At 18.8% G+C, this 25,560-nt stretch overlaps 4 protein-coding genes and 1 long non-coding RNA gene across 7 annotated transcripts in view; 2 read left to right on the plus strand and 3 right to left on the minus strand.

Moving 5' to 3' along the window:
* The window catches only part of LOC127291599 (syntaxin-1A-like), a 21,266-nt gene extending 19,169 nt beyond the window's left edge, over window positions 1-2,097 (minus strand). The window contains exons 1-4 of the mRNA XM_051320799.1: window positions 1,871-2,097; window positions 1,434-1,535; window positions 1,146-1,239; window positions 806-880 (exon numbers count right to left, since the gene is read on the minus strand). Coding sequence (XP_051176756.1) covers window positions 806-880; window positions 1,146-1,239; window positions 1,434-1,535; window positions 1,871-1,903 — 304 coding nt within the window. The 5' untranslated portion in view covers window positions 1,904-2,097. The remainder of the gene's footprint in view (window positions 1-805; window positions 881-1,145; window positions 1,240-1,433; window positions 1,536-1,870) is intronic.
* The window catches only part of LOC127291594 (condensin-2 complex subunit D3-like), a 23,189-nt gene extending 16,325 nt beyond the window's left edge, over window positions 1-6,864 (plus strand). Inside the window, exon 5 of the mRNA XM_051320793.1 lies at window positions 6,716-6,864. Coding sequence (XP_051176750.1) covers window positions 6,716-6,719 — 4 coding nt within the window. The 3' untranslated portion in view covers window positions 6,720-6,864. The remainder of the gene's footprint in view (window positions 1-6,715) is intronic.
* Window positions 6,626-25,254, minus strand: LOC127291598 (ankyrin repeat domain-containing protein 29). Its single transcript, XM_051320797.1, has 8 exons — window positions 25,105-25,254; window positions 23,379-23,489; window positions 22,234-22,332; window positions 10,215-10,313; window positions 10,006-10,104; window positions 9,291-9,488; window positions 7,182-7,277; window positions 6,626-6,874 (listed from the first exon to the last, which is right to left on the minus strand). The coding sequence occupies exons 1-8, from the start codon at window positions 25,114-25,116 to the stop codon at window positions 6,677-6,679; spliced, it is 912 nt and encodes a 303-aa protein (XP_051176754.1). The 5' UTR covers window positions 25,117-25,254; the 3' UTR covers window positions 6,626-6,676.
* Window positions 10,320-25,383, plus strand: LOC127291601 (uncharacterized). Of its 3 annotated transcripts, XR_007844619.1 has the most exons (4): window positions 10,320-11,219; window positions 13,738-13,897; window positions 23,358-23,513; window positions 25,021-25,383. It is a non-coding gene; the product is annotated as an uncharacterized LOC127291601 (long non-coding RNA). The 3 variants fall into 3 exon arrangements; XR_007844617.1 differs by lacking the exon at window positions 10,320-11,219 and having other exon boundaries at window positions 13,168-13,897; XR_007844618.1 differs by lacking the exons at window positions 10,320-11,219; window positions 13,738-13,897 and adding an exon at window positions 21,219-21,431.
* On the minus strand, window positions 18,162-22,076 carry LOC127291600 (EKC/KEOPS complex subunit TPRKB-like). Its single transcript, XM_051320800.1, has 2 exons — window positions 21,896-22,076; window positions 18,162-18,957 (listed from the first exon to the last, which is right to left on the minus strand). Exon 2 carries the CDS (start codon window positions 18,922-18,924, stop codon window positions 18,361-18,363), a length of 564 nt encoding a protein of 187 aa, XP_051176757.1. The 5' UTR covers window positions 18,925-18,957; window positions 21,896-22,076; the 3' UTR covers window positions 18,162-18,360.
* Window positions 25,384-25,560: the final 177 nt, after the last annotated feature.

Raw genomic sequence — 25,560 nt, forward strand, 5'->3', positions numbered from 1 at the left:
TTTAAATTTAAATTTTTGAATATAATTGAATTCTAGTTGATTTAGAATTGAAAATTTTTAAAATAATTAAATTTTATTTGATTTTGAATAGAAAAATTTTAAAATAATTAAATTTTAGTTGATTTTGAATTTTAAAATTTGCAAAATAATTGAATTTCATTTGAAATTTTGGAAAATAATTGAATTTTAATTGGAATTTTGGAAAATAATTGAATTTTAGTTGGAATTTTGAATTCAATTTAAAATCCATTAAAATTCAAATTTTTTTTAAAAATTTCAATTCAAAATCAATTAAAATTGAATTAATTTCCATAATTTCAAATCAAAATCAACTAAAATTGAATTATTCTTCAAAATTTGAATTGAAATTCAATTATTTTCAAAAATTTTCAATTCAAAATCCATTAAAATTCAATTATTTTGTAAAATTTTAATTAGAATTCAATTATTTTCAAAAATTTCAATTTAAAATCTTTTAAAATTTAATTATTTCTAAAATTTTCCATTTAAAGTTTTTTGAATTTGAATAAATTTTATTATAAAATGTAAATGTAAATCGACTAAATCGACTTTTTTTTTTGCTCCTTAAAGTCGCTTCAAGGCCTGACTAGACATTTTATTAAAAAATAAATTAAAATTATTTCCAAAATTATTTTCCCCCTCAAAAAAAAAGTTAGGACTCAATATTTATTTTTGAATGTCGGAAGATTTTCTAAAAATTCAAAAAATTCTACAAATTCAAAAAATTTGAAAAAAATAATATTCCACAAATATTTATTAAAAAAAAAGAGGAAACTAAACTTACCTACTAGTTTTTTTTGAATTCTTTTTGAAGTTTGTGAAATTGTAAAAATCCGACTCTCCAGTTCCATTTGAATACCTGCAACCTTTCATTTAGCCGAGTATTTTTTGTCAAAGTATTTTTTTTTTTCGTTAAAAATATATTTTAAAAATATTTCATCAAAAAAACAATTGTTAACTTACAAAGATTTTCATTAAAAAAAAAAAAAATCAAAAAATAAAAAGAAAATACTTTTTGTTCAATTTCTAAAAAAATTTGCTTATTAAAAATTTGAATTTTATAATTGCTAATTTTTAAATTTAAAACAATTTGATTTTTTTTTTTTTTTGATAATTTCATTAACCTTTGTTCGTGTGAGTGAGTACATTGTTTTGCATTTCCTTTACTTTCTCAATATTTTCAGCGAGAAGTTGTATCATATTACGAATTTCCTCAGACTGAAAGAAAAGAGAATTTTAAATAATCCTAACAGTGAGAGAAAGAAAAACCAAAGAAAAAATAAATGTAAAATTATTTTTTTATTATTTAATTGTTTTATTTTAATTATTTATTTATTTTTTTTTCTATATAAAAAAAATAAAAGAACAAAGCTGTAATTTAAGGTATGTTGCAAAAATTAGTAAAGACTTACATCTTCAAGAACCTGATTAAGTTTTTTGTCCTGACGAATTTGAATTTGCACATCTTGCAAAAAAGAATTGCTTCTATTTAAAAATGAATTCTTCCTTTGTTGCTAAACAAGAAATTAATATAAAAAAATAAATAAATAAATAGAGAAAAAAAAAATTATTTGTTGATGGTATTTTATTTTTTTTTTTTTGCATTAATTAATTAATTATTTTATCAAAATTTAATAATAATTTATTTTATTACTAAAAATATAATATAATAAAAAAAATATATTTATTTACTTTTTTTATTTAATTTTACCGAAAATGAAAAAAAAGGAATAAAAAAATAATTATTATGTAATTAAAAAAAAAATTTTCATATGATTTTAAATAATTTGTAAGACAATAAATATTGAATTAGTTTTAGAAAAAAAAAAAAAAAAAAAATAGTACGAACTGAATGCAAGTCGGGCATCCGGTCACGAATCATTGTCGTACGGTAACAAACTGAACTTCCAACTTGTTATCACAATTATCAGTTAACAGTTGATGATGGTTGATAATCTTTTTTTTTTTTTTTTATCAGTTTCGTCATCGACACTCGTAAAACTGTATTTTAAGGTGTGTTTTCATTTAAAAAAAAAAGAAGGAAAAAAAAAAAAAATTATTTACAGCACTATGTGACACACTTGACAATCACTTATTAAACACGAAAAATATGACTTGCATATTAAAAATATAAGAAAAGGAAGAAAATGCTAAATGCACTGAATACAAAGTACAAATTGTTATTTAATAAAAGAACATTGTATTTTTAACTCGCGGAAAGTTATTAATGACATTTTTTTTTCTCACTACCTTGATGTTAATGAATACTTTTTCATTAAATTATAGATTTTTTTTTTTTTAAATTTCAATTTATTCTTCTTCTTTAATTATTTTAAAGATTTTATTTTAGAAAATTATTTTTTTCATTAATAATTTTGTAATTAAATAATAATAATTTATAACAATACCAAATAATAGTAATACTAATAATTTTAATAAAAATCATAATTTTTTAAAATTATTATTATTATTATTATTATTATTATTATTATTATTATTATTATTATATAATTTTATTTACTCTCTATGCATAGCAGGGTTCGAGGATCCATTACATTGTTCTTATAATATTATTATTATATTATTATTATTATAAATTTAAATATTTATTATAATAATATATACAATATTATTAAATAAATAATATAGAAAAAAAATTTCAAAAATTAGAATATTAATAAAATAAATAATATTATAGACATTTGAGAATAGAAATTTACTTTTTATTGTATTGGAAATAAATAACAGTATAAAATTTAATGAATTTTTTTTTTCTACTAAATATAATTTTACAATATTAATTTAAATATTCTATAATATATTCTATATTCTTTGTAACGATATAACAAATATTTTTCACATTATGGGAAGACGCAATAACTACTTAATTAATTTTTAAACAAATAATTTTTTCTTTGTAAATAGTTTTTTTCTTTTTTTTTCACTATACTTGAAATAATTTTTTTTCTATTACTAAGAAATAAAAAAAAACAATAATATTATTTCAACGTTTTTTTAAATAGCTTTATCACTAGATATTGGAAATAAATTTTTTTTGCCTATACTTATAATTTTCTCACTAGATAATAAAAATGTCTATATTTTTTTTTGTAACTTATATTTTTTTTTTTTGTAATAATTGAAACGATGATTAAATTGAGAAGATATTTTTTTTTATAATTTTTCTACTTTTGGAAATAAGTACTGAAAATGATTTTCTTTTTCGTTTAATAAATACATTTGATAATATATTATTTTTGTGTGTAAATATATATTTTTTTTTTTACTGATAAACAATAAATGACTATCTACTTTAGTTAATTATTCAAATTTCGTATTATGCAATATACTTATAGATTTAAAGGACGTTATTTTAAATATAATTTTTTCTTTCAGATGTAACTCTAAATTCATCTATTTTTTTTTCAAAGGCAAAAACGGCCAGTCTTTTAGAATTATATTTTATTAAATATATATAGAATTATAATTTTTTTTTTTTTTAAGAAAATTTCAAATTTTGTTTTTTTAAATTAAAATGAATTCTTTAAATTCAATAATTTTTTTTGATAGTCATTGCATATTTACGTTTATCTTAAATTCACAAATCAAATACTGAATTAATTTTTCCAGATTCCTTTGGTTTTTTACAATAATTCGAATAATACAAGCCTCGGAACGACTTTAAGGCGCAAAAAAATTCATTTTAGTCGATTAATTAGTAAATAAATGATTTTATAAAAAAAAACTATTTTTATTTGATTAATTTATTTTATTTTTATGTAAAATTTTTTTCAAATAATTGAATTTTTAAAGAAATATTACGATTATTAAAAATAATTGAATTTTAGAAAAGTTATAGTTGAATTTTTTCGAATTGAATTACAAAAAATCGCATTTCTTTAAAAATAAATTAAATAAAGTCGTATTTTTGAAAAAAAAAATAGTCTGAAAAAGTCGTATAATTTGGGACGCGTGATTATGTTCTAAAAAAATTATTAGTTAGAATTTTCATTTTATGGAATTTAATTTATCATAATTATTTTTGAGCTGAATTTTTATTTGTTTGAATTAGTATGTATTTTGCAGAATTTTCATCAAAATGATTTTCTATATTACAGAATTTTTCATATAACCGAAAATTCACTTCAAAGAATTTTTATTTGCTCGAATTTTCTTTTAACATAATATTGGGACATTTTAAAGAATTTTTATTGGATAGAATTTAATTGCAGATAGAATTTTTATTTTATTCTTTCAGATGAATTTTCATTTGTTCGAATTATTATTTGTTACAATTTCCATAAAAATTTCATTTTTCTGCAGAATTTTTACTTAACCGAAAAATCATTTAATAGAATTTTTAATTGATAGAATTTTTATATGTTCGAAATTGCAAATGGCACAAACAAACGATCGACAGAATCTTAAACAAAAATTAAATTATTTTCGATAATTTCAATTGAAATTCAATTATATTCAAAAATATCTATTCGAAATCAACTAAAATTCAATTATTTAAAAATTTTTTAATTAAAAATCGACTAAAATTCAATTATTTTCAAAATTTACAATTCTAAAACAACTAAAGTTCAATTATTTTCCAAAATTCTAATTGAAATTCAATGATTTTCCACAATTTCAATTCAAAATCAACTTAAATTCAATTATTTTCCAAAATTTTTATTTAAAATCAATTAAAATTCAATTAATTTCGAAAATTTCAAATCAAAATCAATTAAAATTGAATTGTTTTTCAAAAATTTCAATTCAAAAGCAACTAAAATTAAATTATTTTCCAAAATTTACATTGTGATTAAATTATTTTAAAATTTTTCAATTCAAAATCAACTTAAATTCAATTATATTCAAAAATTTTAATTCTAAATCAACGAAAATCCACTTATTTTCTAAAATTTCAATTCAAAATCAACTAAATTTCAATTATTTTTCAAAATTTTCAGTTCTTAATCATCTCAAATTCAATTATTTTCCAAAATTTACATTGTGATTCAATTATTTTCAAAAGTTTAAATTCAAAATCTACTAAAATTTAATTACTTTCCAAATTTTCAATTTTAAGTCCATTAAAATTCAATTATTTTAAAAAATTACAAATTAATATCAACTAAAATTTAATTATTTACACAAATTTGAATTTCAAATCAACTAAAATTCAATAATTTTTGAAAATTTCTATTACATTTCAATTACTTTCAAAATTTTAATTTAAAAATCAACTAAAATTTACTTATTTTGTAAAATTTCCATTTAAAACCATTGAAAATTCAATTCATTTCAAAAATTTCAATTCAATATCAACTATAATTAAATTATTTTCCAAAATTTCAATTTTAATTTATCAAAAATTCAACAATTTTCCAAAATAACAATTTTTGATAAATTTAAATTAAAATTTTAGAAAATAATTTAATTTTAGTTAATTTTGATTTGAAAATTTTGGAAATAATTTAATTTTAATTGATTTTAAATCGAAATGTCGAAAAATAATTGAATTTTAGTGAATTTTGAAATGAAATTTTTGAAAATAATTGAATTTTAGTAGATTTTGAATGGAAATTTTTGGAAATAATTGAATTACAATGAAAATTTTGGAAAATAATTGAATTTTAGTTGATATCGAATTGAAAATTTAGAAAATAATTGAATTTCAAGCAAATTTTTAAAGAATAATGGATATTTAGTTGATTTTAAATTGAAATTTTGAAAATAATTGAATTTTAGTTGATATTGAATTAAAAATTTTAACTTGAATTGGTTTTGCATAGAAATTTTACAAAAAATTGAATTTCAGTTGATTGTGAATTGAAAATTTTGAAAAATATTTGAATTTTATTTGATTTAGAATTAAAAATTTTGAAAATAATTGAATTTTAGTTGATTTAGAATTAAAAATTTTGAAAATAATTGAATTTTAGTTGATTTAGAATTAAAAATTTTAAAAATAATTGAATTTTAGTTGATTTAGAATTAAAAATTTTTAAAATAATTAAATTTTAGTTGATTTGGAATTGAAATTTTTGAAAATAATTGAATTTTAGTTGATTTTGAATAGAAATTTTTGAAAATAATTGATTTTCAATTATTTTTTCTGCAAAATACTAATTTAAAGAAATAAAATTTCAGCTCAAAAATAATTATTTCAAAGAAAATTCCATATAATGAAAATTCTAATGATTTTAGATCATAATCATGCGCGTCTCGTATAATCCGAGGCCTGAGAATACGAATTTTATAAATTAAGCATTTTTTTTTTTTAATAAATAAAAATAATTTAAAAAATAATAAACCTTTTTATTAATTAATTTTTAATTAATTAATTTTTTTTATCAATTTTTCATATAAGTTAATTATTAATAATAATAATAATATATAGATTAGAAAAAAATCTTTATAAGATTAATTTATCAACAATTTCTAAATTCTATAAGGGGGTGGGGGGGGCGCGGTATTATTTACAATATAAGTATATATTGCACTTGCATAATCTCTTATTTTTCTTGGCATCTTGAAAATACTTGATTTCGTTTTTTCCTGTATATTAAACATTATTATTAGGAGAAGATAATGCTGAGTACCTTCAAAGTTTCATTTTTTTTTTTTTTTTTTTTTTTTTTTTTTTTTTTTTGCGAAAATTTTAACGTGTTGATGTCCTCTGACGCACTTTTTCTTTCAGATAATTTGCAACCTGATGTTGAGAATGTCGAATGGCAAACTGAAGTGGTGTGAGGCCCTCCTGATTCATTAATAGAGGATCGGCACCAGCTCCAACAAGTTGTCTTGACACTGTCATGTGTCCTGTCAAAGCTGCCGCGTGAAGTGCACTTTCGCCATTCTGCAAATTTTTCCAAAAAATTTTCACAGTTCAATTTTAAAGGTAAGAACAACAATTATATATTTACAATTTTCTTTTTTTTTATTTTTTGCAATTTACTATTATTATTTTATTTTATTTTTTGAATTATAAATAATTGCGACTTTTTTTGTAGTACAAATTGTAGATTTTTCAAAATTTAATTATAATTTTAATACAAAAAGTCGTACAATCTGTTGCCTTATAATATTTAAAATACTAAAATTTGAGAAATATTAAATTATTATTATTATTATTTTATTTGAAAATAATCTAAAATTATACTCACTGGAAGAATACCGAGGGATGGTCGATATTTCAAAAGTTCACCAATAACAGCCGTGTGACCTTTGTGTGCGGCTTTAAAAAGAGGCGTTGCACCATCCTAAAGGAAATTAATTTTTCTTTACAAAAAATAATAAAACAAAAAGCTAACGATCTAAAGAATCAAACTATTATCTTCTAAGTAGGTTAGAAAAGAAAATTATTGAAATTTAATGTCTTTTTTTTTTCTTTTGGAGACGCATGAATAAGTTCTAAAATTTAATTGTTAGAATTTTCATTTAATAGAATTTCAATTTCAATATAATTTTCATTGAGCCGAATTTTGTTTATTCGAATAATTATTATGCAGAATTTTCATTGAATTTTATCTAATACGAATTTTTAATTGACAGAATTTTTAAGACGCCAGATTTTTAATTTGTACGAATTTTTAATTGACAGAATTTTCATTTGTTCGAATTTTTCAATTTGTCCGAATTTTTAAAACTATTAATTTTCATTTGTTCGAATTTTTAATTGACCAAATTTAAAAAAAAACCGAATTTTTATTTGTCCGAATTTTTAATTGACAGAATTTTCATTTGTCCGAATTTTCAATTTGTCCAAATTTTTAATTGACAGAATTTTCGATTTTCCGAATTTTCAATTTGTCTGAATTTTTTATTGACAGAATTTTTAAAATGCCGAATTTCTATTTATCAGAATTTTTAATTGACAGAATTTTTAAAACGCTAAATTTTCATTTGTCGGAATTTTTAAGATGCCTAATTTTCATTTGTTCGAATTTTCAATTTGTCCGAATTTTAAATGTCAGAATTTTTAAAACGCCGAATTTTCATTTCTCCGAATTTTAAATTGACCAAATTTTCAATTTGTCCGAAATTTTAAAACGGCGAATTTTCATTTGTCCCAATTTTTGAAACGCCGAATTTTTATTTTTCCGAATTTTCAATTTGTCCGAATTTTTAATTGTCAGAATTTTTAAAACGCCGAATTTTTTTGTCCCATTTTTTAAGACGCCGAATTTTTATTTGTCCCATTTTTTAAGACGCCGAATTTTTATTTGTCCGATTTTTTGATTGACAGAATTTTTAAGACGGCGAATTTTCATTTGTCCGAATTTTTAGTTGACAGAATTTTTAAAACGCTGAATTTTCATTTGTTGGAATTTTTAAGACGCCTAATTTTCATTTGTCCGAATTTTCAATTTTCCGAATTTAATATTTAAAACGCCGAATTTTCATTTTTCCGTATTTTCAATTTGTCAGAATTTTTAAAACGCCGAATTTTTTTGTCCCACTTTTTAAGACGCCTAATTTTTATTTGTCCGATTTTTTGATTGACAGAATTTTTAAAACGCCGAATTTTCATTTGTCCGAATTTTTAAGACGCCGAATTTTTAATTGACAGAATATTTAAAACACCGAATTTTCATATTTACGAATTTTTCAATTTGTCCAAATTTTTAATTGTCAGAATTTTTAAAACGCCGAATTTTTTTGTCCCAATTTTTAAGACGCCCAATTTTTATTTGTCCGAATTTTTGATTGACAGAATTTTTAAAACGCCTAATTTTCATTTGTCCGAATTATCAATTTGTCCAAATTTTAAATGACAGAATTTTTAAAACGCCGCATTTTCATTTATTCCGAATTTTTAATTGACAGAATTTTGTAATAAGCCGAATTTTTCAATTTGTCCGAATTTTTAATTGACATAATTTTTAAAACTCCGAATTTTCATTTGTCCAAAATTACAAACAAACGAACAAAAAAAAAAACCACAGAAATATTTTGGCGCTAATTTCAAAAATTTGACCAATCAAGGATTTTATTAATAATTTTTAATTCAATATTAAAAATTGCGCCAAAATCTTTCTGTCGATTTTGTTTTTTCGGTCAATTTATAATTTCGGACAAATGAAAATTCGGCGCCTTTAAAATTCAATACAAATTAAAAAATTCGAATAAATTAAAATTCTACAAAGTAAATTTTCCTGCTAATATAAAAATTATATAATTAAAAAAAAATTAGTTTAATGAAAATTCTGCAATAATTATACTTAGTAGTTAATACTAAATTTTTCTTTTAATTTATTATAAAATAAACTCACGTGACGTGTGGCATCTACTTTTGCTCCAGCTTTCAGAAGTCTTTTGACAACATGATCGTGGCCCATTTGTGCAGCGATCCATAATGGTGTAGCACCATCAGTTCGTGTGGCATCCATTTTTGCACCATGATCCAAAAGCAGATTTAAAATACGAACGTGACCATTTTGTGATGCAATAAATAGAGCATTTGCACCGTCCTAAATTAAGGGACGAAAAAAAAAATAATATTATATTTATTATATATACTGGAAAAAAAATTATTTTAATTCAAATAATCGACTATTATCAAATAAATATATATTTAATTGCACCAAATAATTTTTATTTGAAATTTAATAAATTGTATTTGGACAAATAAAATTTTTTTTTTATTTCAAACAAATAGATATTTATTTAAATAAATAATAATTTATTTTTATTATATAACTTAGGTCTTTACAAATTTTCTTATTTATTAAATAAATATTTATTTATTGAAATAAATAAATATTTATTTGATAATAGTCAAATAATTGATTATTTGAATCAAATAAATTTTTTCTTTTATTATATAGCTAATGACGTAATTTGCCAAAAAAATTTTTTAATGAAAGTAAAAAATTGTGTTTAGAATGTTTTTCTTCAAATTGGTATATTTATAATATATATATTTATATATTTTTATAATATATATTTATATATTTTTATAATTTTATAATATATTGTGATTCTTACTTTCATATGAGCGTTAACATTGGCGCCTCGATCGATGAGATTTTCGACGACATTGTAATGACCATATTGACAGGCAACAAATAATGGTGTTCCTCCATCCTTGATAATATTATTGAATATTATTTTTATATTTTATTATTTCTAATTATTATATAAAATTATTATTTTTATTATATTTTACAAATTTTTTTTTTTTTTTTTAAACTTACAATACTACTAGAATCGACAATGGCACCGTGATCCAAAAGCAGGGTTGCAATGTCAGCAAAGCCTCCTTGGGATGCAAAAAATAATGCATTTGTTCCAGTCTGTATATAAATAATTAGAAAAGTAATTATTATTTTTAAATAATAGACGATAATTATTAAATTAATAACTATAATAAGAAAAAGAAATTAATAACTATTGAAAAAATGAAATTAATAATATTTAATAACAATAATATAAAAAAAAAACAAAAATTTTTTTCTATTTTAATGTCAGGGAAATTGAAAAAATTATTCTTGTTAATATGAAATATTAGATAGTATTTATTATTATTGTTATTTTCATGTGCTTGTTATTTACTCATTTGTTAAAATGAGTTAAAAAAAAAAAAAAAAAATTGTGCGCATAATAATTTTGTAATTAAAAATTAGGAATACGTAACAAATAAGTTTTTAGAAATTTTATTAAGGCGTAAAAATATTTGCAAATAAAATTTGTAATTGAAATTTGCAATTGAAATTTGTAACTGAAATTTGCAACTAAAAAAATTTGCAATTTATATTTGCAATTAAAAAAAAATGCAGAAGCGTAGAATATATTTTTTTATGGATAGATTCATTTTGTTTTTAAATTTAAATCACAGATGCGTAGAAAAAAATTTTCCAAAAGTGTATTTTTATCCCCTCCTCTTACTTACTATTGTAAATAAAAAAAAAGTAAATAATAAGTAATTTTTTTAATAATGGTTCACGCATTTATTTTTATATATCAAATTAAAGTGGAAATTAAAATCAATAAAAGTATTTTTTTTTTTTTTTTGATAATGATAATTAATTTTCATGAAAAGAAAATTCTATACAAAAAATTATCTACTGCATTACAGAAATATTGGAAAAAAAAGAAAATTATTAGTAATAATAAAAAAATATGTTTTTTTTCTACAGGCTTCGAATCGACTTTGACAAGAAAAGGCGTTTTACAATCCCAGGCCTCGGATCAACTTTAAGGTACAAAAAAAAGTCGTTTTAGTCGATTTATCTTCAAAAAAAAGGAGAAAAAGACGATTTTTTTTTGAAAATAACTAAATTTTAACTCCTTTGAATTAAAACATTGAAAAAAATTGAATTTCAATTGAAATTTTGAAAAATAATTAAATTTTAGTTGATATGAATTGTAAAATTTTGAAAATAATTGATTTTGAATTGAAATTTTGGAAAATAATTGGATTTTAGTTGATTTTGAAATAAAATTTAGTAACATAATTCAATTTTAGTTTATTTTGAATTGAAAAATTTTAGAAAATAATTGAATTTTAGTTGATTTTGAACTGAAATTTTGAAAATAATTCAATTTTAGTTGATTTTGAATTGAAATTTTCGAAAATAATAGATTTTGAATTGAAATTTTGGAAAATAATTGAATTTTAGTTGATTTTTAATTAAAACTATGGAAAATAATTAAATTTTAATCGATTTTGAATTTGAAAAATTGGAAAATAATTGAATTTTAGTTGATTTTGAATTAAAATTTTGTAACATAATTTAATTTTAGTTAATTTTGAATTAAAATTTTAAAAAATTGAGTTTTAGTTGATTTTGAATTTATATATTAAAAAATAATTCAATTTTAGTTGATTTTAAATTGAAATATTGAAAAATAATTGAATTTTACTTGATTTTGAATTGTAAAATTTCTAAAATAATTAATTTTGAATTGAAATTTTCGAAAATAATAGATTTTGAATTGAAATTTTGGAAAATAATAGATTTTGAATTGAAATATTGAAAAATAATTAAATTTTACTTGATTTTGATTTGTAAAATTTTTAAAATAATTGATTTTTAATTGAAATTTTTGAACATAATTGAATTTTAGTTAATTTTAAATTGATATTTTAACAAATAATAAAATTTTAGTTCATTTTGAATCCAAATTTTTGAATATAATTGTATTTAAATTGAAATTTTGGAAATTAATTGAATTTTAGTTGATTTTGAGTTGAAAATTAATAAAAATTGAATTTTAATTGAAATTTTAGAAAATAGTAGGATTTTAGTTTATTTTGAATTAAAAGTTTTAAAAATAATGGAATTTTAGTTGATTTTGAATTGATATTTTAACAAATAATTAAATTTTAGTTGATTTTGAATTGAAAATTTGGAAAATAATTGAATTTTAGTTGATTTTGAATTGAATTTTTTTTGGAATTATTGAATCTCAATTGAAATTTTGGAAAATAATTTAATTTTAGTTGATTTTGAATTAAAAATTTTGAAAATAATAGATTTTGAATTAGAATTTTGTAAATTAATTGGATTTTAGTTGATTTTGAATTAAAATTTTGTAACATAATTGAATTTTACTTGATTTTGAATTAAAGTTTTGAAAAATATTTGAATTTTAGTTTATTTTAAATTAAAGTTTTTGAAAATAATTGAATTTCAATTGAAATTTTTACAAATAATTGAATTTTATATGATTTGGAATTCAATTTTTTGAAAATAATTGAAGTATGTATTTGAAATTATAGACAAAAATAGAATTTCTAAAAGTTTTCAATTAAAAAATGCTTTCAGATAATTGATATTTTGAAGAATATTTTAAAAAACTCATTAAAAAAGAATTGAATTTTTGGCAAATAATTAAATTTTTAAGTGATTTTGAATTAAAATTTTTTTTTGGTAATTTTATTTGCTATTTTTTTTTTTTTTTTTAATTTTAAACAATTATTATTTAATTTCATAAAAATTTTAATTTGAATAATAGTTTAAGATAATTTGAATTTGTGAAGAATTTCATTAAAATTATTGAAAATAATGAATTTAGTGAAGAATTTTAATTAAAAATTTATTAAATAATTGAAATAAAGAAGATTTGGATTGTATACTAAAAAAAAATGTATTTTGTTTACAAATTTTGTAAAAATGTAAAAAAAAAAATCGAAAAAAGTCGCATTTTATTAAAATTAGTCGGAAAAAGTCGTAATTTTGAAAAAAAAAAGTCGAAAAATGACGTACAATCTGAGGCCTGTTTTTTTTTTTTTATCATCAATAATCACCCTTCATCAGTAGCAAAATTTTTCTCTAATTTAATTTATCTTTATTAAATACACGTGGAAGAATGTTGTGTGCGGAACTTTAAACGCCGCGGCGTCGAAAGGGCAATCACCTATTGATGTTGTAACAAAGTCGACAACCGGTCTTTAATTCAATCCTCCGTAAGAAGTATGAATCTCACTCTCAAGAAATAGGAGAGGAGGTCACTTTCTGTACAATTAGCCTGATAAATTACAAATATTTGCACCTTTTTGAGGTGTGAAAAAAATTTTCATAGAATTTTAATTAAATATTATAATTTTTTAAAAATTATTTTTATATCTTTCTATTTATTTAGAATCTCGTGTCTTTCTCTCGTTTTTTTTTTTTTTTTTTTTTTTTTTTTTTTTTTTTTTTTTTGTTGATTGCTATTTTATTCTTATTTTATAATAATTGAATTCCCATTAAATTGTTGCTTCCTTTTCAACAGCAGATTAACGATTGGCCTTCACCTGATTTTTGAACGCGCAACACACGCGCTCCTGACCCTAAAAATCAAGATTCACTTGCCAACTACTAAAATAGATGCTTTGAGATTTCAATAAAGAGAAAACATTTCACGAATGATTTAACAAGAAAAAAAAATGAAGGTAAACGAACAAAATTTCATTATTTTTAAATTGGCATATTTTTCTATGAAATAATTATTTTTATTTAATATTTATTTTAAAATTAATTAAATAATATTAATATTATTTATTTTTAATATTTATATTATTGATTTTTATAAATTTTATCCAATTGAGCCGATTATTGCAAAAATAATAATTATAGAAAATTAAATAGTAATTCAGTAAATTAATTTAATTTATCAAATTAATTTTATTCAATGAATTTAATTTATTATATTATTCAATGGATTTAAAATAATTTTACTGAAATAAATTCTGTTTTTTCATTTTGACCTTTTTTTCATATTTTATGGCGAGCTATGAGAAATGAAGGGGATAAACTTAAAGGAAATTGAATTTACTTTCACCCGCATCTTGTTTGCAATTTTTTATTTTCTTTAAACGAATCTTTTTTAATTTTTTCTTCACTTTCAATTTGAAAGTAAACTGACATTTAAAATGTCAAAGAAAATAAAAATAAAATGGGACGTATGATTATATCATAAAAAATCATTAATTAATTTTCATTTTATAAGAAATAATTATTTTTTAAAAGAATTTTCATTTTTCGATTTATCATTTCGAATTTTTTTTTTTTTTTAATACGAATTTTTACTTAACAAAATTTTTAGCTACCGATTTTTTGCCAGATTTTTTATTTTACAGTTATTTTCTTTACAAATGACTTTTTATTTAAAAGAATTTACATTTAAGCGAATTTTTTAAAAGAAAAAAAAAAGAAAATTTTTCAAGCCTGATTTATGCACATTATTCGAATTCAGAATTTCGAAAAATATTTTTAATATTTTAAATAATTAAATTGAATTAAATTTTTTTTTTACAAATTTTAGACAATAATTAAATTTTTAAGAATTTTTAACTGAAATAATAAATAATTAAATTTTGATAGAGTTACATTTAAGATTTTTAAAAATAATTGAATATTTTCAAATTTCAAAAATTAAAATTCTGTTGTAAATATTAACATTATTTAAAAAAACGATTTAAATAATCAAATTTTTGAAAAATTTGATTAAAACTGTTGAAATAATTAATTAAACAAAGAAATATATAGATAAAAATTTGGGAAAACAAAATTTTTCCATTGAATTAACATTCATTTAATTATCATTAAATTACTAATTGAATTTGGAAGAGTTGAAGTTAAATTTTTCTTTTTTTGAAGTATAGTTAAAAAAAAAGTAATTAAATAAAATTTTTAGAAATAATTGAAAAGGGGGTTTTAAAGAAAGAGTTTTAAAGAATTTTTAATTGAAAAATGTTTTAAAAAATTGAATTTTCGATTTGTAAAATTTTCAATTAAAATTTTAATAAACTTGAATTATTGAAATTTTTTTAAAAATTATATAAACAAAAATTATATAATAATAAAATGCTTGGTCTGTTCTTCTGTCATAACTTGAAGCTGGCCTTTTCTGATTTCACGTTTTTTTTTTTTTTGAATAGTAATCTTATGACGTGTCAAATTTTGACAATTCTTTTTCTCATTTTTGCCAAAGTTGTATAATTGTGTTTCCAAATTTCGGAATAAGTTTCTTTAAAATTCGAAATTCGAAAATTCAATTCACGAAGCTGAAGTAAACAACGTTTACCAACGAAATTTTTTTTAAAGTTGTATATTCATTCAAAAATTGTATACAAATACAAAAAATTTATGATGAGAAAAAAGATGCGCCAGGAAATTTCGTACAAGATAGTAATTTGAAAAAAAATTTATTTTTAAAAATTAATTTTTAAGGTACTAGGGGCCAATGAATACCTATTAAATATTAATTATAAAAACACAGGCCTCGAATCAACTTAAAGACACAAAAAAGTCGTTTTAGTCGATTTATATTCCAAAAAAAAGTGGATTTGATTTTTATTTTAACAAAAATATTTTACAGATTTTTTAAGAATAAAATTTTTTTTTAATAATAATCCTTTTCGAAGGGATAAAGTTGAAATTTTTAGAAATAATTAAATTTTAAATGATATTGTTAATTTTCAAACAATTATTTAATTTTACAGAACTAAAAATAATAATTTATCAAACAATTTTTGGAAAACATTTTTTAAATTTAATTGAATTTTCAAAGATTTAAAATTGAGATTTTTGAAATTAATTGAAACTTTAAGTGTTTTGTAATTAAAATTTTAGATGATTTTACTAAAAATTTATTAGAAAATGCGGACAAAATACAATAATTTGAAAATCATTTTTAATTAAAAAATGGTTTCAGATAGTTGAAATTTCAAATAATATTATAAAAATAGTTAAAAATAATTGAATTTCCTTACAGTTATAATTGAAATAGTTAAATTTCAAAAAATTTTAGAAGTAGTTAAATTTTAGAAGCTTTTAAATTTAAATTTTTGAAAATAATTGAATAATAATTGAAATTTTTGATAATAATTCAATTTTAGTTGATTTTTGATTGAAAATTTTAATAATAAATAATTTTGAGTTGAAATTTTTGAGAATAATTGAATTTTAGTTGATTTTTAATTGAAAATTTTGAAAATAATTGAAATTTTGATTGAAAATTTTGATAATAATTAATTTTGAATTGAAATTTTGGATAATTATTGAATTTTAATTGATTTTGAATTGAAATTTTGGATAATAATTGAATTTTATTTGATTTTAAATTGAAAATTTGAAAAAAAATTGATTTTGAATTGAAATTTTTGAAAAGAATTGAATTTTAGTTGATTTTGAATTAAAAATTTTGGAAAAATTGAATTTTACTTGATTTGAAATTGAAATTTTCGAAAATAATTTTAATGTATTTGATTCTGAATTGAAATTTTGGAAATAATCGAATTTTAGTTGATTTTGAATTGAAAATTTTGAAAATAATTGAATTGTAGTTCATTTTGAATTGAAAATTTTGGGAAATAATTGAATTTTGATTGAAATTTTGGATAATAATTTAATTTAAGTTCATTTTTCATTAAAAATTTGGATAATTAATTTTGAATTGAAATTTTTAAAAAATAATTGAATTTTAAATGATCTTGAATTAAAAATTTCGGGTAATAATTTAATTTTAATTAATTTTGAATTGAAAATTATGGAAAAATTGAATTTTACTGGATTTTGAATTGATATTTTGGAAAATAATTGATTTTGAATTGAAATTTTTGAAAATAATTGAATTTTAATTGATTTTGATTTGAAATTTTGGAAATTTAATTTAATTTTACTTGATTTTTGAATTTAAATTTTTAAAATAATTGAATTTTATTTCATTTTAAATTGAAAACTTGGTAAATAATTAAATTTTAAATTGAAAATTGTGGATAATTATTGGATTTTGAATTGATTTTGAATTAAAATTTCGGGTAAAAATTGAATTTTAGTTTATTTTGAATTGAAATTTTGGAAATTATTAGTTTTCAATTGAAATTTTTGCAAATAATTGAATTAGTTGATTTTGAATTTAAATTTTGAAAATAATTGAATTTTAGTTGATTTTGAATTGAAAATTTTGAAAATAATTGAATTGTAGTTCATTTTGAATTGAAAATTTTGAAAATAATTGAATTGTAGTTCATTTTGAATTGAAAATTTTGGGAAATAATTGAATATTAATTGAAATTTTGGATAATTATTTAATTTAAGTTCATTTTTAATTTAAAATTTGGATAATTAATTTTGAATAGAAATTTTAGAAAATAATTGAATTTTATTTCATTTTAAATTGAAAACTTGGTAAATAATTAAATTTGAAATTGAAAATTTTTGATAATTATTGGATTTTTAATTGATTTTGAATTAAAATTTCGGGTAATAATGTTTATTTTGAATTGAAATTTTTAAAAAATAATTCAATTTTATTGTGATATTTTTTTTTAAATTATAAACAATTGTATTTCATTAAAATTATTAAAAATAATTAATTTAGTGAAGAATCATTTTAGTTTATAATTTGTTAAATAATTGAATTGAAGAAGATCTGAAGAAGATATAAATTTTATACTAAAAAAATGTATTTTATTTACATTTTTTTTGTTGAAATGTAAAAAAAAAATGTCGCATTTTATTAAAATAAGTCGATAAAAGTCGTATTTTTGAAAAAAGTCGGAAAAAGTCGTATAATCCGAATATTATTAATAATAATTTTTAGAAATAATTGTATATTAGAAGAGTTCTAGTTAAAAATCCGAGGCCTGGATTTATTTAATTAAAATAATAATTTAAAAAACAAATAAGTACGAAACTACAAGAAAAACACAATTTTACAAATAATTAACAGTTTATTTATTTTTAAAGTCAAAATGTTTGCGTTACATTTTTTTTATGTATTTTTATTTTAAATATAATTTACAATTATAAATTGTATTTTTTTATATATTTATAATTTTAAAAGGATAAATATAATAGAAACCATTATTATAATATAAAAATAATTATAAATTTATAAAAAAAAAAAAAATTAAAAACTAGCAAAATCCCTGACACTTATTCTCGTTGCAATCAAATCGACCATAGACGAAACTTGTAATTCAGTTTCGGTAATTTTATAAATTTTTTTTATTTCTTCAACATTGGAAAATTCGATGCCAATTTTATTAATTGAAATTTCTTCACCTTGAATTATATTTGTGAAATTTTTCATTATCGTTTCTTTCTCATTTTCTTTATTCTCATGAATAAAAACAGCTAAAATAGATGTGTCATTGTTTTCACTTCCAAAAAGTTTAAGCGCCTTTGAAATACTTTTTGTCATTGATAAATTGTATAAAATTTCCATAAACACAGTTTTTGTCACTAATTCACCAAAAATTTCTGAACACACTGCTTTATTGGCTGCTACAACTATTTGAAATGGATCAATTATTAGCGATGGTTTTAATAGGCAGCATTGAATTTTTCCCGATATTAAACATTGTCTCACTTGTTCGGTATTTTTCACATTATTAAATAATGCCAGTGTAATGCTTTTCTTGCTCTCGGGATCCAAAGGAATTGTTGTCGTTGTTGCTCCTGTGGTGGCCATTTTTTTTTCTCTTTTCTTTTTTTTTATTTTTTACTGCGATAAAAAGTAATATTTTTTCACTATTTTTTTTTTTTTTTTGAATGTTTTAAGAAAATATATAATAATTGGAATTTATTATTTTTAATTTTTAATTCAAATTTATATTTATCTGTATTTAAAATTAAATATATAGAGAAAAATTCTAATTAATAATTTTTAATGGGATATAATCAGGAGTCACTTAATTTGCAGGCCTCGGATTATACGATTTTTTCGATTTATTTTAATAAAATGCAAATTCCATTATTTAACAAATTTTTAACTAAAATAATTCTTCACTAAATAATTCATTTTTAATAATTTTAATGAAATTCTTCACAAATTCAATAACCATAAACTATTTTTCAAATTCAAATTTTTATGAAATTTAATAATTGTTTATAATTTTGAAAAAAAAAATTAGCAAATAAAATTACCAAAAAAAATTTTAATTCAAAATCACTTGAAATTTAAATTATTTGCAGAAACTTCAATTAATTTTAATGATTTTTATAATATTTTTTGAAAATTCAATTATTTGAAAGAATTTTGCGATTAAAAACTATTGGAATTTAATTTTCTTATGTGATTTCTAGAAAATTCTTCATCAACAGAAATCATTTAAAATTCCAATTATTATAATTATTATCTGAAATTCAACAACAATATTTTGAAATTCAATTATTTTCAAAAATTTCAATTGAAATTCAATTATTCTCCAAATTTTCAATTTAAAATCCATTTAAAATTTAATTTTTTCCATAATTTTAATTCAAAATCAACTAAAATTCAATTATTTTTCAAAATTTTAAATAAGATTCAATTATTTTTAAAATTTTCAATTTATAATCAACTAAAATTCAATTATGTTCCAAAATTACAATTCAAAATCAATTAAATATCCACATATTTTCGGAATTTTCAATTAAAAATCAATTACAATTCAATTATTTTCCATAATTTTAATTGAGATTCAATTATTTTAAAAAATTTCAATTTAAAATCAACTAAAATTCTATTATTCTCAAAATTTTCAATTCAAAATCAACTAAAATTCAATTATTCTCCAAATTTTCAATTCAAAATCCATTATTTTCCAAAACTTCAATTTGAAAACAAATAAAATTCAAATATGTTACAAAATTTTAATTCAAAATCAACTAAAATGAAATTAATTTCGAAAATTTTTTATTGAAAATCAATTATTTTTAAAATTTTCAATTCTAAATCAACTAAAATTCAATTATTTTCTAAAATTTCAATTAAAAGTCAATTATTTTAAAAAAATTTAATTCCAAATCAATTAAAATTCAATTATTTTCCAAAGTTAAAATTCAAAATCAATTAAATATCTAAAAATTTTCAATTCAATTATTTCCAAAAAATTCAATTGAAAATCTACTAAAATTCAATTCTTTTGTAAAATTTCAATTCAAAACCAATTATATTTCAAAATTTACTAAAATTTAATTATTTCCCAAAATTTCAATTAAGATTCAATAATTTCCAAAAATTTCCAATTCAAAATCAATAAAAATTCAATTATTTACAAAAATTTCACTTCAAAATCAACTAAATTTAAAATATTTTTCAATATTTTAATTAAGATTCAATTATTTTCAAAATTTTCAATTCATGATCAATTAGTATTCAATTAGTTTTGAAAAATTTATTCCCAAATCAATTAAAATTCAATTATTTTAAAAAAATTCAATTCAAAATTTACTAAAATTAAATTATTTTCCAAAATTTCAATTTAAAATCAATTATTTTCAAAATTTTACAATTCAAAATCAACTAAAATTCAATTATTTTTAAAAATTTCAATTCAAAATTTAATAAAATTCAATTATTTTCCAAAATTTCAATTGTGATTCAATAATTTCCAAAAATTTCATCTTAAAATCAACTAAAATTCAATTATTTTTCAAAATTTCAATTCAAAATCAATTAAAATTCAATTATTTTCAAAAATTTCAATTTTAAAGCTTTTAAAATTTAATTATTTCTAAAAATTTTCATTTCAAAATTTTTGTAATTTGTTAATTTCAATTATAACTCTCCTTAAATTCAATTATTTTTTAATGATTTTTATAATATTCTTCGAAAATTCAATTATCTGAAACTATTTTGCACTTGAAATTGGTTTTTGCATTATTGTATTTTTGTCTGCAATTTCTAATAAATTATTTAGTGAAAACATAAAAAATTTTAAATTTAAAATCACTTGACGTTCAATTTATTTTAAAAATCAAAATTGTAAATCTTTGAAAATTTAATTAATTTTAATTTAAAATAAAATATTTAGGTGTTAACCAATTAAATTTTGTTTATAATAAAAAAAATCGACTTTTTTTGTGCGTTAAAGTCGATCCGAGGCCTAAATTTGGTATTCCTGCGCTTAGTCTCAAGGCAACTTCAGATCATTGCTTCTGTTGTTAAGAGGTTAGGTTAATATTTGCCGCAAAAAATTGGTCCAAACGGACGATGTAAGTTTATCTTTACTACTGTAGAGCAAAAAAAAAAATATATATATATATATATATTCTACAATTAGGAATATAAATCTTTTTTTTCTAACTCAATAATTTTTACAGTTATTTATAATTATTATCGGTAATTATATATATTTTTTTCGTTTTATATTTTTTTATATACTAATATTGATAAAATATTCATTATATTTTCGGAAAATTTTTTTCCGAAACAGTGAAGATTAATTTCCATTATTTTCTGTATAGGGAAAAACGATTTTTCCTCTTTATTTCCGATACATTTCCTTAATATAAATCTCTTTTTTTTTCTCTTCATTTCGGAAAAAAATTTTCCAATTCTTTCAACGGACAAAATTCGGCAATTTTTTTTTTAACAGTAAAATATAACCTAACCTCCCAAAGTCAAGGTTTCAAGTAATAGTGACAAAAAAAAAAAAAAAAATTGTGTTTATACTTACTGATTTTAAAAATGAAATCAACAGTTGAGTATATTTAAAGAACGACGTTAAATTTTACTAATTTTTTTTTTAAATTATTTATTATTACAACTATTATTTAAGGTGTAAGAAATTAAATTAATAATCAGGGAATATATTTTTGTGGCGGAATTAATCCAATGCGGCGTGGAATAATAATAATAATAATAATCTTACGCATGCGCAAGCGATAGAAATTTTTGCCGCGAATTTTTAAATTTCATTTTTTTTTACACACAAGTTTATCAATAAAAAAGATAGAAAATTTCAAAAAAAAAAAAAAAAGAAAATGGTAAATATTATACAAAGAAAAAACTTACCAATCTTTTTGAATTGGGATCAGCTCCTTGTTGCAATAGTTCGGCAACACTGTCGTAATGACCACCAGCTGCCGATAACATCAATGGTGTTGTACCGTCCTAATTTGAATTATTCATAATTTACTTTTTTTTATTATTATTAATTAATTCATAATTATGAATATTAATTAATTATTAACTTTTAAATTTTAATTATTCAATAATTATTATTAATTATTAACGTTTAAACTTTATTTATTCATAATTATTGACTTTTAAACTGCCAAGTGGTAAAAAAGTTGCACTTTCTCTCCCGGTCCGTTAGACCGTGATTTTTTTTCTTCCATATTACTGTTAATTTTTTTTAGATTTTTTTTTTAATAATAAATCGCGTGTAATTTTTTCCTTCCTATTTTGTATTAAAAAGTAATTTACATTTTTTTTTCTTTTTATTTTTTTAATTTTATATTACAATAATGTTTTAAATAAAATAAATAAAATAAATTAAATAAATAAATAAATAAAATAAATAAAATAAATAAAATAAATAAAATAAATAAAATAAATAAAATAAATAAAATAAATAAAATAAATAAAATAAATAAAATAAATAAAATAAATAAAATAAATAAAATAAATAAAATAAATAAAATAAATAAAATAAATAAAATAAATAAAATAAATAAAATAAATAAAATAAATAAAATAAATAAAATAAATAAAATAAATAAAATAAATAAAATAAATAAAATAAATAAAATAAAATAAAATAAATAAATATTTTAAATTAAATATAATTTTACGAAAAAAAATAAACGGTCTGATAGACCGCTATGGCGGTTTAGAGGTCAAAATTAATTATTAACATGGAAAATTAATTATTAATGTTGACAAATTATTTTCTATTTTATTTGTTGATAATTATTAATTCTGAATTCTTTTTAATTATTAATAATTATTACCCTTTTATTAATTTAATAATTAATTAATTTAATTTTTACCCTTAATTTACTTGTTCCTTTTTTTTTGCGAAATAGAATAAATTTTTTTTGAATGTTTCGCTTATTAATTATTATTATTATAAGGAGAATAAGGAATGCAATGTGAAATTGTTTCACAGAAGTAAATTTTTTTTTTTTCAAAAGACGACAACAGAATTTACTGACCTTGTCCTTGCAATCAACATGAACGCGTCCAGAGTCAAGAAGAAGCTGAAGACGTTTTGCGTCGCCTCGAGCTGCTGCTAAATGTAGCTCCACGTCCCACGGTGACTCTTTCTATTATAGAAAAATTTTTTTAAGGTATTTTAAAATTTTTTTTTGGAAAATTTTAATTTCATTTATGTTTAATTTTAATATATACATATATAATATGTAATAAATTTATAATTTTTTCATAAATTTTTTTCTAATTATTTTTTTTATTATTTATTTTATTATTATTATTTCTTCAATCTATATTTAAAATTCTGATAAAAAAAAAAATGATGAATATAAAATAATAAAATGGAAAATGATTTTTATAAAAAAAATTATTCCAAGAAAAGAAAATTATTTTTTTTGATCAATTATGAAAATTATATATATATATATATATATATATTTAACGATGAATAATATAATAATAAATTAATTAATTAATAATAATAATAATTACAGACCTCGAATCGTCTTAGAGGCGCAAAAATAATCGATTTTTTTTTGAATTTTAATAAATTTTATTTAGTAAATATTTTTTATTTCTATTATTATTGAAAATTATTAATTTGGCGAAAAATTTTAAATAGTAAAAAATAATAAAATTTTTTTTAAAAGAAGGGGAGAGTCGAGATTTTTTGAATTAATCAAAATTATGGAGATTTTGAAATGGAAATTTTTGAAAATATTAATTAAAAAACTCTTTTAAAAGAATTTTAGGTAATTTTTAATTGAAAAAATATTTTAAATAATTTATTTTTCGGAAAATTTCAATTCAAATTATTGCTAATTAATTAATTTTGCCATTTAATTTTCGAAAAATTTCATTTAAATTATTGCAAATAATAATTAATTTTGCCATTTAATTTTCAAAAAATTTCATTTAAATTATTGCAAATAATAATTAATTTTGCCATTTAATTTTCGAAAAATTTCATTTAAATTATTGCAAATAATTATTTTCGCAAAAACTGTTTATAGATTCAAATTTCTTAAAATAGAATATTGGATCAAAATGAGTTTAAAAAAAAAAAAAAAAAAAATGGTGGAAATAGTCGAAAAAGTCGTAGAATCTAAGTCCTTTAATTAATTTATAAATTATTTTTTTTTTTTTTGTTCCAATAATTTTTATATCAATTTTGAAGATAATAAATTCTTTTTAATCAATTACGAATATTATTTCTAATCTGAATATTAAAAAAAACAAACAAATCTTTATCCTATTAGAAAATTTTCCAATCAATTACGATAATTATATATTTATCCATTAATCTCTTAAAGACAAAGTAGACAAATTTAAAGGCAATTAAAGTTCTTTAATATATCAATTATGAAAATTATTAATTTGACAAAGAATCTATTTAAAGATAATTAATGAACTGAAATATAGAATTCTATTTATAAAAATTCTAATTAAATTAATTAGTAATTAATAATATTAATTTTAAAAACAAATTAAAAATAATAATATTTTGAATTTATCACTTGGCGGTATTTAATAATTAATATAATAATAATATAACTTCGTCTTCATTCAGAATTTTGTCTTACAATTGTTTTTATACATTTGACATTTGATTCCTGACTTTTTTTTTTGTTTCTATGATTACAGATGATTTGAACAGTTACTTTTAGAAAAAGGATGTCGTCAACAATAGAAAGAAGAAAAAAATTGTTGAAAAAAAAAAATAATTACCTTCATAGACATGTCAAGGAAAAATGCAATATCCAATGTTCTTCTTGTTCTATAGAACTTGTGTATTTTTTTTTCTCATTTACTATTGAGAATAATTGAAACATTATAAGTGCAATTCCATCATTTTTGCATACGTGTCTGGGATGTTCGATTTACCGCCCGAACATTATATAGTTATATACTCAACATTGAAACCATTTTCAGTATCGAATTTATTTATTTGCATTTGAAAAAATAAATTTCTCCCACGCTGTAACCATTGGAAAAAAAAGAGAGAGAGAGAGAGAGAGAGAGAGAAGAGAAAAAGGAGAATTTTTTCCAAGAGACACGGAAAAAAAAATTCGGATAAATATTTTCAGGTATTAACAATATTTTATAATTTTTTTTTCTATTTTTTTTTTTTCGATTAACACACAAAACGTCAAAATATACTTGACACTCTCTCACTACAGGTGA

This window comes from Leptopilina boulardi, unplaced genomic scaffold (assembly GCF_019393585.1).
Source record: "Leptopilina boulardi isolate dan_hultmark-lab unplaced genomic scaffold, ZJU_Lbou_2.1 LbouV2_144, whole genome shotgun sequence".
NCBI classification, from domain to species: domain Eukaryota; kingdom Metazoa; phylum Arthropoda; class Insecta; order Hymenoptera; family Figitidae; genus Leptopilina; species Leptopilina boulardi.

Excerpts from the sequence above, each read along its gene's own strand:
- LOC127291600 (XM_051320800.1), bottom strand. The coding sequence starts at position 18,924 with ATGGCCACCACAGGAGCAACAACGACAACAATTCCTTTGGATCCCGAG.
- LOC127291598 (XM_051320797.1), bottom strand. Across the intron at positions 9,489-10,005 it reads ATGTTAACGCTCATATGAAA|GACGGTGCAAATGCTCTATT; the intron begins GTAAGAATCACA and ends CCCTTAATTTAG. Across the intron at positions 6,875-7,181 it reads CATCCCTCGGTATTCTTCCA|AATGGCGAAAGTGCACTTCA; the intron begins GTGAGTATAATT and ends AAAAATTTGCAG.